The 13550-nt window shown below is 41.7% G+C and overlaps 1 protein-coding gene across 1 annotated transcript in view; it reads right to left on the bottom strand.

Moving 5' to 3' along the window:
* The window catches only part of LOC135217117 (aconitate hydratase, mitochondrial-like), a 73269-nt gene extending 60789 nt beyond the window's left edge, over nt 1–12480 (bottom strand). The window contains exon 1 of the mRNA XM_064252819.1: nt 12281–12480. Coding sequence (XP_064108889.1) covers nt 12281–12313 — 33 coding nt within the window. The 5' untranslated portion in view covers nt 12314–12480. The remainder of the gene's footprint in view (nt 1–12280) is intronic.
* Nucleotides 12481–13550: the final 1070 nt, after the last annotated feature.

Genomic DNA, 13550 nt, shown 5'->3' on the forward strand with positions numbered 1-13550 from the left:
ACATGTAAACCAAGATACTATAGGAAACTGGGGCAATTTCCAAAGAAACACCGGCCGTGTCTCGATCATAACTTAGATTAACCTTAACCCTGAACTGTTTGATAGTAGCCTATACCTGAACATGTTATATTTGGACATAGGGTAAAAAATCACTGACGACCAACCCTCATCACGCTGGACAGGTCTATTCACTCTATATTTAATTGGTGAAACAAGAATACAATTACAACTCTAAGCATACCATTCAAAAGATTGAACTTTCGTCAACATAATGTGATATATGAAAGCCCCATACAAACTAAAATATGTTTTCCAGGCAGTTTTGAAATCCAATATGGCGGCTACCGTGTGGATGACAGGATCTGTTCATGGACTATCCACCATCTTTCCAAAGCATCATTTGACATGTTAGCGTATATATGTAATAACGTTATTGATCTGTATCAGATTGCCCAGGTTGTAATCAGCACAATTAAAAACAACATTTGTTGCCTAAATTAAGAAAAGTATGAAACTTGTTATTCCGGGTCATGGTTTGAACTAAATTCATTTTTATCTTGTAATCGGTGGTTTTATCTTATGCCATCACAACTGAAACCCCACAGAACTGCTTATTGATTTTATTATACACAATTGGTCTCAATTCACTCCACATTGCACGTTAAACAAGTTGCTGTTCCTGGTTCCTAGCGCGCGCCACAAACACAATTACGAACAGCGACGACGGACACTGCAAAGCTTTATTCCCTAAATGTTTACCTTTACTCGTTATGAGTTAAACGTTACTTGTTATTTAAAAATGTTAATTTTAATTCATGTCTATATCCTTTTTGGCAAACAAATTACCCCGAAAAATTACAGATATTTCTAAAGTAGATACAATCCAATGTTTCTGACCTTGTTGCTACATGGCTCACGAAAAACCATAGAGGAACAGACTACTGATAAGTGGATTACATTATAATGTCTTTTTTTTTGCTAACACTTTTCATTCATTTAAGTCTATATTAGTTATTTTGATTTTCTTTAATAATGTTATGCGAGAAATAATTGTAACCTTAATGGTTTGCATTGTAAGAATGGCAAAAATCATCTTGCCACATTAGTGGAGCTTCACACATAACCGAGCATTATTAAAAACTGTTTTCATGGAATTCTAGATGTCAAGTAATGCAATTAATGATAAATTTCTGTATATTATGTATATATACTTCCAATCATAGCCTAATTTCACCAACTTCACGTTTTGTGTAAGGTTTATACCCAGTTTGGAGGGCGAAACACAAAACCGAAATGCCAACAAAGAGAGAGAGAGAGATAGAGAGGCGAAGGAAGGAGAAGGAAATGGGGGTGCTGTAGAGGGGGGGGAGGGTAGTGGAGCTTTTTAGCGTGTTCGTATCCATTTGCATAATGGAGTTTTTATCTCTTGGTACAAGGTGGACAAGTGTCGTGATTCTTTACGATCAGTGATTTACGATACCTAATAGATTATGCACTGGGGGTGTATGCACTATAGCAAAATAATCGTTATGATACAAGTGTTTTTTAAGAATATAAAAGTATTTTTTACAAGCTAGCAATGAATAAATATGAAATTTTCATTAGTAAAATGAAGTGTTATTCGTATACATTGACGAAACAATTATAGAGCGTGATTCCACGAGCAGGCAGGATACGTAAATTCAAATTTAGCGCGTCGGCGTCGCCAACACTGTGGTGAGACGTCATCTCCCTCCACTCGCGGGAGAAACCAGGTACAACTGCCCCAGGTGAATCCAATTTCTTTCTGACCCGTCCGTCACCTAAGGGAGGAGGGTGGATAATCATAAATTGTTCGGTAAGTATACATAAAACTTCATTTTAATAATGTGAAAATTTATTTTTATTGTAGTGTCTTACCCGAACAATTATAGAGCTGATTACACCTTTATGGGAAGGTGGGATTCAGTGGACACTAGTATTTTTAAATGGTTACATTTATTGCAATACCAGTAGACACTAAGGTGTCTGTTAGTACCTTACCTGGTAAGAGAGATACAGCAGACTGTTACTGCCTCTGGGTGGTGCTCTTAATTACTGATGTAGAGGAATTGGAATTTGCCCAAAAGTTAGCCTCTACAGGAGTGGAATACCTTCAGTAGTTCAAGCGAGTCAAGGCTGAGCGGCGGTAGTAACAAACAAAAGATCTGCCCTTGCCCTGGCTAAGGACCAGAAATTCAATCATACAAAAAATTGTCACCAACACCAGATTTAAAAACATATATACCCAACATTGTAAAATCGACCTAACAGACTGTGTGAGTACCCAGGTACTCAGTACCCCCAGCTTCCCTTGAACCGAACAACCCTATCAAGGTGAAAAGTTAGCATAGAGGTGACGGACACCGTGCCGTTTCTCCCCAACACCATGCCAGAAACCGCCCACCGGACCTAACGTTTTACAATTCTCGAAAACCGTTTCTATCTCTTTGAGCTAATTGACTCGCAAAAACGAATCGATCTCCAGACCGTCCTCTGCAAGAAGCGAAGCAAAGATAAATTCTTTCTGAATGCTAAAGAAGTTGCCACCCTGCCTATAACCTCGTGAGCTTTAAATCTCAGGAACTGGAAAGATTGTCGTTATCGGATTGCGAGTGAGCTTCCCTGATAAGCTCTCATAATAAAGAAGGATATTAGCATTCTTAGAAAGAGGCGAGAGGGATTTTGAAACCGAGGTCCAGAGCTTAGAAGACTGTCCTCGGATACACTTAGTGGCAACCAGATACACGCTTAATAGCCCTGACGGACATAAGAGCCTTTCTGTCCTCCTCATGTCCAACCAAATCACGATAAAGTTCCTTACCACAAAAAACTCCTCGGACAAGGATTAGAAGGAATCTCATTTTGGCTAGAAAGGTCACGATACCGAAAATACAGCATTGCTTGAGAGAAACCGACTCTTTTGTCTAAGCGTTGCAATTCGCTGACACGTTAGCAGAAAGCTAGTGCCATAAGAAAGAGGGCCTTCTTAGTCAAGTTCCTGAGTGAAAGCCGACTTCAAAGGATCAAACAGTGGCCCCATGAGGAACTAAGCACCAAATCTCAAGTTCCCAAGACACTGTATCTTGCGGGAGCTAGTGGGTTTCGAAAGACCTAATGAGGTCCGACAGACTGAATGGAGGAAATATCAAAACCTCGATGTCGAAAAAAACCGAAAAGAGAGCATGGCTCTATATCCTCTGATCGTTCGAAGGAGCCAGTTTCTAGAGTTACTAAGAAATAGAGAAAAATCTGCTATTTCTGTTAAAGAGGTCGCAGGAACAGTAGAGGGGGGCCTTTAGCAACTTCTACACCACTCTCTGAAGATTCTCCACTTCCCTGATAGAGTTTGTTAGAGACTCTCTCCTACAACGAAGCGCTAGCTTCGCAGCTCTCTTGAAAACTCCTTTCGCTTGACAAGATTCCGGACAGGTCTGAACCCTGTCAGAGCTAGAGCCGGCAGTTTTGGTGGAACCTCTTGAAGTGAGGTTGTGTTGAGAGCCACTTCTCTGGAGGGAAGAAGTCTGGGGAAGTCTACTAACAACGGGAGAAGGTCCTGGGAACCACTCTTTCCCTGGGCAAAAGGGAGCGATTAACGGTAAGCGTTACATGCTGTGCCGACATGAACCTTGTTCAGCACCTCTTTATTAGACCGAACGGAGGGAATGGCATAAGCTTCCAGACCGACCAATACAAAAGCTTGCGTCACCGACCAAGCTAGAGGATCTGGGGACTGGAGAACAAAAGAGAGGAAGACGGTGTTCCTCGATGTCGCGAACAGGTCTATTGACGGTCGTCCCCAAAGGCGCCAAAGTTCTGACAAATCTTGTTGGTCCAAAGTCCACTCAGTAGGTAACACTTGCTGTTGACGACCTTAACTCGTCGGCCAGGAAGTTCATCTTTCCGGAACAAATCTCGGACTAGCTGAAACTTCGTTGTTTTGACCACAGGAGGAGATCCTGGGCTACTTAGTACAGAGAAAAGACGCGTCCCCCCCTGTTCCGAACGGTACGAGAGAGCCGTGGAGTTGTAGGAATGCCTGCCACTACTGCCGCCTTCTACTAATATTCCGAAACTGTCTGAGCCCTAAGAAAATTGCTAACAGTGTGACATTTACATTATGTGAACTTCTTCTCCTTCTCCGCAAAGCTCCTGAAGTCCGTTGATTTCCAGTAGGGCTCCCCAACCTGTGTCGATGCGTCGGAAAAGAAACTGTAGGTCGGGAGGAGGGTCGGAAATCTAACCCTTTCTTCCCCTTGCCGAGAGAAGCCACCACCTTAGGTCCTCTTTTATTTGATCTGTGACAGGAAAGGAAATCGAGTCTGGTTGGTCTTCCTGCACCAATAGGCTCTCAGGAAAAATGCAGTGGAATTCATGTTGCAGTTCCCAACGTCACAACATTTCTCCACTGACGCAATTTGCCCAGGCGCATCATCCACTGAGTGGCAGAATCTTACTTTTGTCTGTCAAGAACTCCTGAACTGTCTCCAGACAGCCTTGAACCCTCTTCGGGGACAGAAAGCCCGAAAAACTGGAGCATCAAGATCATCACCAATAAAGGATGACTCTGAGATGGAACCAATGGGACTTCTGTTGTGACCAGGAATTTTCCTAACTTTCTGGCAAGATCCAGGAGTTGTTCCAAGGTCCTTCATGCACCGACTCTGTGATTCGACGGAGAAGCCAATCGTCCAGATAGAGGGAGATTCTTACTCCTAATATGTGTAGCCAGCGTCCTATCGGGATAGAACCCCTGGTGACAACTTGAGACGCGGTCGATTAGTCGAAGGCAAAGCGCCCCGAAACTTGAAACACCTTGCCCTTCGAACATGACCTCAGGTACTTCCGAGATTTGCGATGTATCGGAATGTGAAAATAAGCGTCTGCATGTTCCAGAGAGACCATCCAATCCCCCGTGATGGACCAGAACGACCGAGTGGTCTCCATATGAAATTTGTTTCTGGACATGAAGTAGGGCTAAATCCAAATACCGGCTCCACCCCCTGATGACTTGGGAAACTACAAAAGGCGATTGTAAAAGCTGGAGGAAAATCCCCTTCTATCTGTTCTATCGCTTCTCTGAGAACATTAGCGCTTCCACTTCTGCGGCTAGCGCCAGGAAATTGTCTGAGCCGGAGAGTATGCCGGAATGGAATTGGCACAGGGTAGATGAGCGAGGGAGGTGAAACGATGAGGAATACGATAAGCCGAACTTGAGTACTTGCACTACCCAGGCTTCTGCTCCTCTGTTTTCCATTCCTCCAAAACAGAGCAAGCCTGGCTCCCACGGTTGCATGAAGAAACCGAGCTTCCAATTTGGAAGGTTTGTTAACCTTGGCGAGGCCTAGACTAGAGGTCGCAAAATCCCCGATTCTCGGCCGAAGAAGCGCTTGGGTTTTCTCCCTCGAAAAAGGCGCTTGGGCCAGAGGAGAAAACGAAGGAACAGTCTCCACAGGCGCTTTAGGTCTCTTAGTAGACTGTTGCCAGTAAATCCGAAGTAGGATTTCTATCTAGCGCAGACGAATTGACAACAATACTCGTCCGGAAAGAGGTTATCTTTCACAAAGGAGCAAACAAGAGAGCAGACTTATGTGGGACGTAACCCTTTTAGAAGCAAAGGAGCACAAAGTTGCCTTTCTAAGGGTACCAAAGGCGATGAGCGAAGCTAAATCATAACATCAATCCCTAATGATTTGTCCGCACAGGACAGAAACACCAATCCAATCCTCCGCTAACTCCTGGGAAAGAGAAGGACACGTCTCGATCTTGGCCGCTAAAGCGCCAATAGTCCAACCAAAGAAGCTAACAGACTTCCAAAAGTTTAAATTGATTCTTTACAACGGGTTCCAACTCAGGGCTGTAAAGAAAACTTTCGCTGCGGCGAAAGCAGATCTTCTAGAGGAGTCGATTAAACTGGAGAAGTCTCCCTGGGAGGAGGCAGAAACTCCAGAGAAGGGCTTCCCCAGTTATATAAAACCCTATACAAAACCTCTTCGAAGCAACTTAGAGGAGGGTAAGCAAAAAGAGCCTTCCCTAGTTCTCTTTCTAGACATCCATTTCTCCGTCTCTTTCAACGAATGTTCTAACCGCTTTAGAAGAACAAGTTTTGGGAGGAGAGGGTCTGAAGTTTTTCCTCCTCATCAAAAAAGTCGAAGTGGCGGGAGCGGCGGAGGTCCGCTTTCTCAAAATTAATCTGGATAAGGATACCAGAAGAATCTAAGGAGACGTGAATAACACGATGAGGTGATGTGAATCACTCCTCCTCTACTTCTTCTTCATCTCCGATACCGCCGAAGAACGTAGACGGAACTCAACCGGATCTGAAGGTTCGAACCAACTGGGACTCAGTCATCAGTGTTAACATCTCTAAACTGCTTGCGCAAAGGCGCCAGAGACGAATCAAAAACAGGTTAAAGTAGGCTTGGAAGAGCTAAATGTTCAGCAGGAGGCGGAAAAAAACTACTTGCGCCTCGCTCGGAGCGCCGAAATTCGAGGCGAAACAGGCGCATCAGGGTAACAGACGACAAAGCCGCCTACATGAAACACACTTAGAACGGCTAGTACAGCGCTAAAACCACAATCTCTCTACTAGTAGATGGAGCCGAAACGGCACAGATGAGGCGACAAACGAGCCGCTAAGGCCGCGGCGCAAACCCTACTCTCAGGCTCCTTATACGCTGAGGAATGGAGGGAGGCGAAAGAAGCGGCTCGCCTGAAACGCCTCCTCTTTAAAGGAGCGAAACGGTGCGAATCCTCGCAAAGATGCGCCGCATGCGACAGCGAGACGACATCGCTTGAATCATTCGAAAGGCGTATGACCGCAACACCTTCCCAACGCTTTTAACCGAGCCCTGTTGAGCGCAACAGGCTCAACAAGAGAGGCGCCTACTGTCTGTGGGCAAAATCCCGATCGGACTCCCTTGGACTTCAGGTATGTCTTCTTCCCCGGTGCGGGGGAGTGGAACAGTGACCTTTGTTTAGGAGACGTGTCAGGACAGACAGACGCACCCCAAACCTACACTCTTACTGAGGTCGCTTTCTCCAAAAAAGTCTTAAACTGAATTACCAAGTTGCAAAAACCGTATTCGCTTAGTACCGAAAATTTCTGATCTAACCTCGATTCCAGATGGCAATGGTGTCGGAAGAAAACTACACGGGAAGCGGAGAAGTGGGAGTATTAGGGAAATAGGAGGTGTAGTTAAAGGAGACATAACCAATTTGAGGAAGAAACAGAAGGAACAGATGCCACCCCCCCTCCCCCTCCCCCTCGCAAGACGAAGCAGAGCTAAGTCTACTTTCCCTAAGCGCTGTTTCTAATCGTCTTTAGCTAAGGTACTACGAGATGACGAAAAACCTCCATTGAGAATCAGTCGAATCACTACAACTCGTAACATCGTTCGATCTGCTGAAACAAACCTGTCCCCTACAAATTAACACATTAGTGTGAGAATCATATTCTAACTGCGGAAATCTAGTTTTACATCCTGAGATGCAAAACCTAACTCCGACGGGCTTAGAAATCCGACATGGCAAGCCTAAATAAAAAGCCAAAATAAAAACAACGCAAAAAAGAGTAACTTCACCAATCCGAGATCAATCCACCAGAAAAAAAGCGAAGCAAAGTAATTCCAACCGGCACGACCACGATGTTCACCGGAAGCCGGCAGGAAAAGAATTGAATTCACCGGGGGAGTTGTACCTGGTTCTCCCGCGAGTGGATGGGATGACGTCATCACCACCAGTGTTGGCGGACGCCGACGGCGCTACATTGAATTTAGTATTCCTGCCGCTGTGAAATCAGGCTCTATAATTGTTCGGTAAGACACTACAATAAAATTGTTAATTTTTCTCAATCAAAAACATATGCCCTCAATGCTAACTTTCTCTTTTTTTACGACTTTCTGGTCATTGCAAATTCGGCCCATAATTTCTTATGTGCGAAATCAGATAAAGGCCCAGGGTACCAAAAAGCGATTGCGGACCACTATGGCGGTAATCCAAACGGAAAAACATCTTCATATATCAAAAAGTAACTAAATAAAGATATGGCAGTACGATTATAACAATTACATGCATAGCTGTAATCTGCATGAAAACTGGTAAAACTGTTCTGGCAAGAAAGTTGAGTAAAGCAATTATTTACAATAGGTACGAAAGTCAAGATGTCGTGACGTCATAATACAGGACTTAAAAGAACGTTCTAATTCAGAAAAATAATTCCTTAAATTTGAGTCAGAATCAAGTTACTTTTTCAATAACAAATATTTTCAAATTAATCATCATAAAAAAGTAAAATATTCATGTTTACGATTTATTTAAAAATAGCTAAGGGCACGCTTCGTTCGTCGTCTTTCTAGCAAAACAGTTGTTTACTTAATTAAAAACGTCCTGGTAAGGGACCGTGTTCCGATTGTTGTGATGAAAGTGGGTACAAGTGGTGTGCGGATTTATCACAGGAAATGGGAAATTTTGTTGACACAAGCGACCTCCGTGTAAACATCAAGATGGCGTCACACTTCTAAGTTATTTAATTGTAAGTAAAAATTTCTAAAGCGTTTTGGTGAGATTTCCACTGCCGTGACCACCCTTTTCACTACCCTCTGTTTAAATCTTAAAATTTGGCCTTACTAATTTCTAACTTTGGTGAAACTTACTTACTCGAAAGATGCGTAGAGGTTTAGCTCCGTTTCTCACCAACAACTTGTCGCGACTGATGCCCATCTCCAGTGTCAGGATGCGTTATAATGTATTTTTTCGGAGGGTGGCATGAATTGATCGTCGTTGGCCTGATGCAGGCCATGCGGTGTTTTACCGTAGGTAGTCTAGCTTGAAATAGGACTAGGTACTACTACTACTACTGGTTGAAAAGTAGCCTAAGGGGGTCTAGACTATAGTAGTAGTAGCTAGGTAGGTTAAAGGTAGCCTACCACTAATGTACCCGGACAAACTAGCTAGTACCAGTAACTACCTACTAGGCTAGGCTAGTAGGCTATACCTAGGTAGGTACTACTACCTAGTACTGCTAGGTAGCCATAGTAGGTAGCTACTAGATAATTGGCTTAACCTGCGTTAAACTTGCTTAACACATTTCACGCTGCGATATTTGCTGTAGCTTTTCTACACCTAAGGAAAGAATCGGAGACGGCCTGACATGGAAATAAGGATTAAAATAGGTAGATAGCCTAACCCTAAAATAACCCGGTCATGAATCTAGCTACCTGGCCTACTAAGCTAGTAGGTAGATAGCCTAGGTACCTAGGGAGGAAACATCAGTTCAGCCAACCCTCATCACGGTGGACGGGTCTTATTCACTCGATATTAATTGGTAAACATGAATACAATTGCAACTCTAAGCATACCATTTAAAGACTGACGTTTCTCAACATATTGTGAATATGAAAGCCCCGTACAACTAAAATAAGCATGTGAGCTTTCGTAAAATATTTTAAAGCAGTTTGAAAATCCAATATGGCGGATACGTTTTCATGGACGGTTCTCATCAGTGACGGAACCATCTTCCCCCCAGCTTCCCAGGCAATCATTTGAAACAATGTTAGCGTATGTATGTAACGGTATTGATCTTACTTCACGATTGCAGTTGTATATCAGCACAATAATAAAACAACATTTTGTTGCCTATATTAGTGAAGTATGAACTTGGTTTCCCTGGGGTATGGTTGGAAAGGAATTCTATTCTTACCTTGATATCGGCGGTTTTTATCCTTACTGCCCTCACAAACTGAAAACTCAACAGTGCTATTTGATTGCTATTATAACATTTGGTCTCAGTTCACTCAACATTGCACTTTAAACCCGTGCTGTCCTGGTTCTAAGCGCGCTGCGCCATAAACACAATTACAAAACAGCAGACGACGACAGACGACGAAACTGCAAAGTTTTATTCGCTAAAACTGTTACTTTACTCGTGATTTAGTTTAAATTTACATTGTATTTAAAAATTTTGATTTAATTCATGTGTATTATCCCTTTTTAGCAAACCAAATACCCCGAAAAATTACACGATATTCTAACGTAGTAACATCAAATGTTTCTAACGTTTCGACATCTGGCTTTTTTTTTTTTTTACCGAAACCATAGAGACCGAATACGGAAAAGTGCATAGAGGAACGGACTACGTTTTTTTTTTTTTGTTTTTTGTGTTTGCTAGCACTTTTCATTGATTTTCAGTCTTATTTAGTATTTGAAATTTCTTAAATAATGTATATGCCAGAAATTAAGTGTCAACCTTTAATGTTTGCATGCTTAATGTTTGCATGCTAAGAATGGCAACATCATCGTTAGCCACATAGTGGAGGCTTCACATAACGCCGTTCCAGTATTATAAACTGTTTACATTGAATTCTAGTTGTCATAGTAATGCAATAATTGATAAAAAATGCTTAATATTTATGTATATATACTTCCAATACATAGCCTAATTTCACCAAATTTCAACGTTTTGTGTGTAGTCTTATAACCCAGTTTGGAGGGTCAACACCTACCGAATGGCAAACAGAGAGAGAGAGAAAGGAAGGCGGAAGGAACGAAGAAAGAAAAGGGGATGGCGGTGGAGGGGGGGGGGGTGGGGGGGGGAGAGGGTAGGTGGAGATCTTATAAGCGTGTAGTATCCATTTCTGCAGAATGGAGTTTTGTCTTTGGTACAAGGACAAGTGTCGTTATTCTTTACGATTAGTGATTCACGATCCCTTATAAATTACGGCACTGGGTGTAATGCACTATAGCAAAATCTCGTTCTTACGAGTGTTCGTTACAGGAAATAGGTATCCAAAAACGTGCTTGCACTGTCTCTGAAAACCCATAGTAGACATGCTGCTAAGTTGTCAATCAAGTGTTTTTAACCAAAAAAAAAGGGGTTAAAATTTTTACAAGATAGCTATGAATAAATTGTATTTTTCCAGTCAAAACATATGCCCCTCAATGCTAAAAACTTTTCCTCTTTTAACGAACTTCTATGGTCATGCAATCGGCCCCATAAATTTATTATGGTGCGAAAACAGACAGGAGGCCATGGACCGAAAACGATTGCGTCACACTACGGCGATACATCAGCAGTAAAACATCTCACTATATCCAAAAAAGTAAATAAGAAAGATATATATGGCATTACGATTATAAACAATACATGTATAGCTGATAACATTCTGCACGAATATCTGGTAAACTGTTCTGCAATGACAGTTGAGTATAGCAATTATAACCAATAGGTACGAAAGTAAAGATGTCGTGACGTCATAATTAAGAACTTGAAAAGAACGTTTAATTCAGAAAAATAATTACTTAAATTTGAGTCAGAGGCGAGTTACTTTTTCAATAACGAATATTTTCAAATTAATCATCATAAAATATGTAAAATATTGGAGTTTTACTACTTAATTAAAAAATAGCAAGAGAACGCTTCTCGTCATCTTCTACCCAACAGCTGTTACGCCTGCTTGTTGTGTGAGAAATCGTGTTTCGATGTTGTGATAAAAGTGCTCCAGCGTCTGTGGGTAAAAGTGGTGTGCGGATTTATCACAGGGAAAATGGTTAGTTTATTGACACAATCCTACTCCGTAAACATCGAGATGGCGTCAATCTTCGAAAAATTTTTAGTGGTAAGTAAAAATTTCTAAAGCTGTTTTGGTGAAGGATTTCCATTGCGTGGGCGCATTTCAGTACCCTCTGTTTAAATCTGTTTTTAAAATCTTAAAATTTGGGCTTTAATTTCTTCTAACTTGGGGAACATACTTATTCGGAAAGAGAGATGGAGGTCTTAGCTTCCGGTTCTCACCAACAACAAGTCCGCGACTGATGCCCATCTCTGTGTCAGGACGCGTTATAATGTACTTTTTAGGAGGGTTGGCTTGCACTGATGGTAGTGGCCTGCGTGGCCTGCTTTGATGTTTTACACTACCTATAGACGGCCGTCCTACCTAGCTATCGACCTCCATAAAATTACATGCCAATCCTTTGTGTCCCATACAGCTTTCAGTGTAATATAACTATATCCCAGTTACTTCGGCATAAGTATGCACAGTGCACTACCAAACATAACGTTAAATATAACTAAGAGAAAGTTGCGTCATTGGCATAGCCAATATCGTCCGCCGGCCAGTCAGCTGATTGATCACAACAGTGAAAATCGCTATACAAAATACGTATCTAGAACTTCCCTTGCGAATCCTACGGACAAATCGTCTCTCTGGGACTTAGCTTAACCCAGAAATTTAACATTGTCTTAAAAATAACACCATTTTCATACCTTAGATAGGCCACTGGCCAACCTCAACGCCATGGTTGCTTTACGACGACTCTCTGAAGGGTACAGAGACAGAAGAAGGTGCTGCCACCTATGATCCGGCTGCCGTGCCCTCCACAAGAGCTGGAAATCGGATTATATCACAAATATCTACGTTCTTTTACCATCTGCTTGGTATCCAAAGTGAAAACTTGCTTTCTAATTTAAATCCAAAGCTAATTTCCCCACAAGAATTAAGGTCTGCTAGTCAGACATATTTTCTTCGCGTAATGACAACCTATCCGGCTGCCCTCCACAAACGCTGAAAATCGGATTAATTCACAAATATCTACGTTCTTTTACCACCTGCTTGGTATTCAAAGTGAAAAATGACTTTCTAATTTAAATCTAAAGCTAATCCCCACAAGGATTAAGGTTTGCTAGTCAGACGTATTTTCTTCGCGTAATGGCACTCAAATACGCAAACCTGCATCTTAGGTGATGTCATACGGACACATTAAATAGCAGCTTTTAGCATCTCATCGCAAGTTTATCTTCAAGATCACACTTACTATTGGCAGAAAAATTAAGGACGAACGATATCACGAACAATATCAATCTTTTGCTGTTAATAAGGATTCCTATCATGCTAATTTCACATATCATTCTTCTCTAATAGTAAAGAATTTAATATACAATAAAACTATCTGTTCATCGGAAAAGGGTAGATACTAATATTTACAACATCACGCACACTTCAGTTTTATTCACTCAGAGTGAAATGATAATTTGGAACTGTTGGGAATTTTTTCTTTAGTTCTTAGAACTTGTGATTTTATCCTATCATCGCAATCTGATATCGTGCTTCTACTTCTGACATCATCATCATTGTTTATTTTTGGAGACTCCTGACGGTTCCTGACTTCTTTTTAAACCTAGGTATAAAATTATAGTGCTGGTTGCCTTGTTTTCTTCAACATTCTTTTTGATGAATGAAATAAATCAATTTTTAGTTAAAAGTAAATTCAAAGTACAACTGGCAATCATTCTTCAAATGGAACAATAATGCACCGCTATGTAACGTGGAACATTTTCACGACCTTTATCGAAAGTTAAAAGATTACGCGGAAATGAGATGCCGGAAAAGTTACAGTTTAGGCATTCTGAGTCCGTAATCTAACCTTACCCTCATTTTTAATCAAGGCCAGAATAAACAACCGGTTCTTGCTATTTCAACAATGCTCTAGAACTTTGGAGCTGACCAGCTGCTTCGTATATGGGGGCAAAAGGGCAA

Source organism: Macrobrachium nipponense, chromosome 7 (assembly GCF_015104395.2).
Source record: "Macrobrachium nipponense isolate FS-2020 chromosome 7, ASM1510439v2, whole genome shotgun sequence".
Classification (NCBI taxonomy): Eukaryota; Metazoa; Arthropoda; class Malacostraca; order Decapoda; family Palaemonidae; genus Macrobrachium; species Macrobrachium nipponense.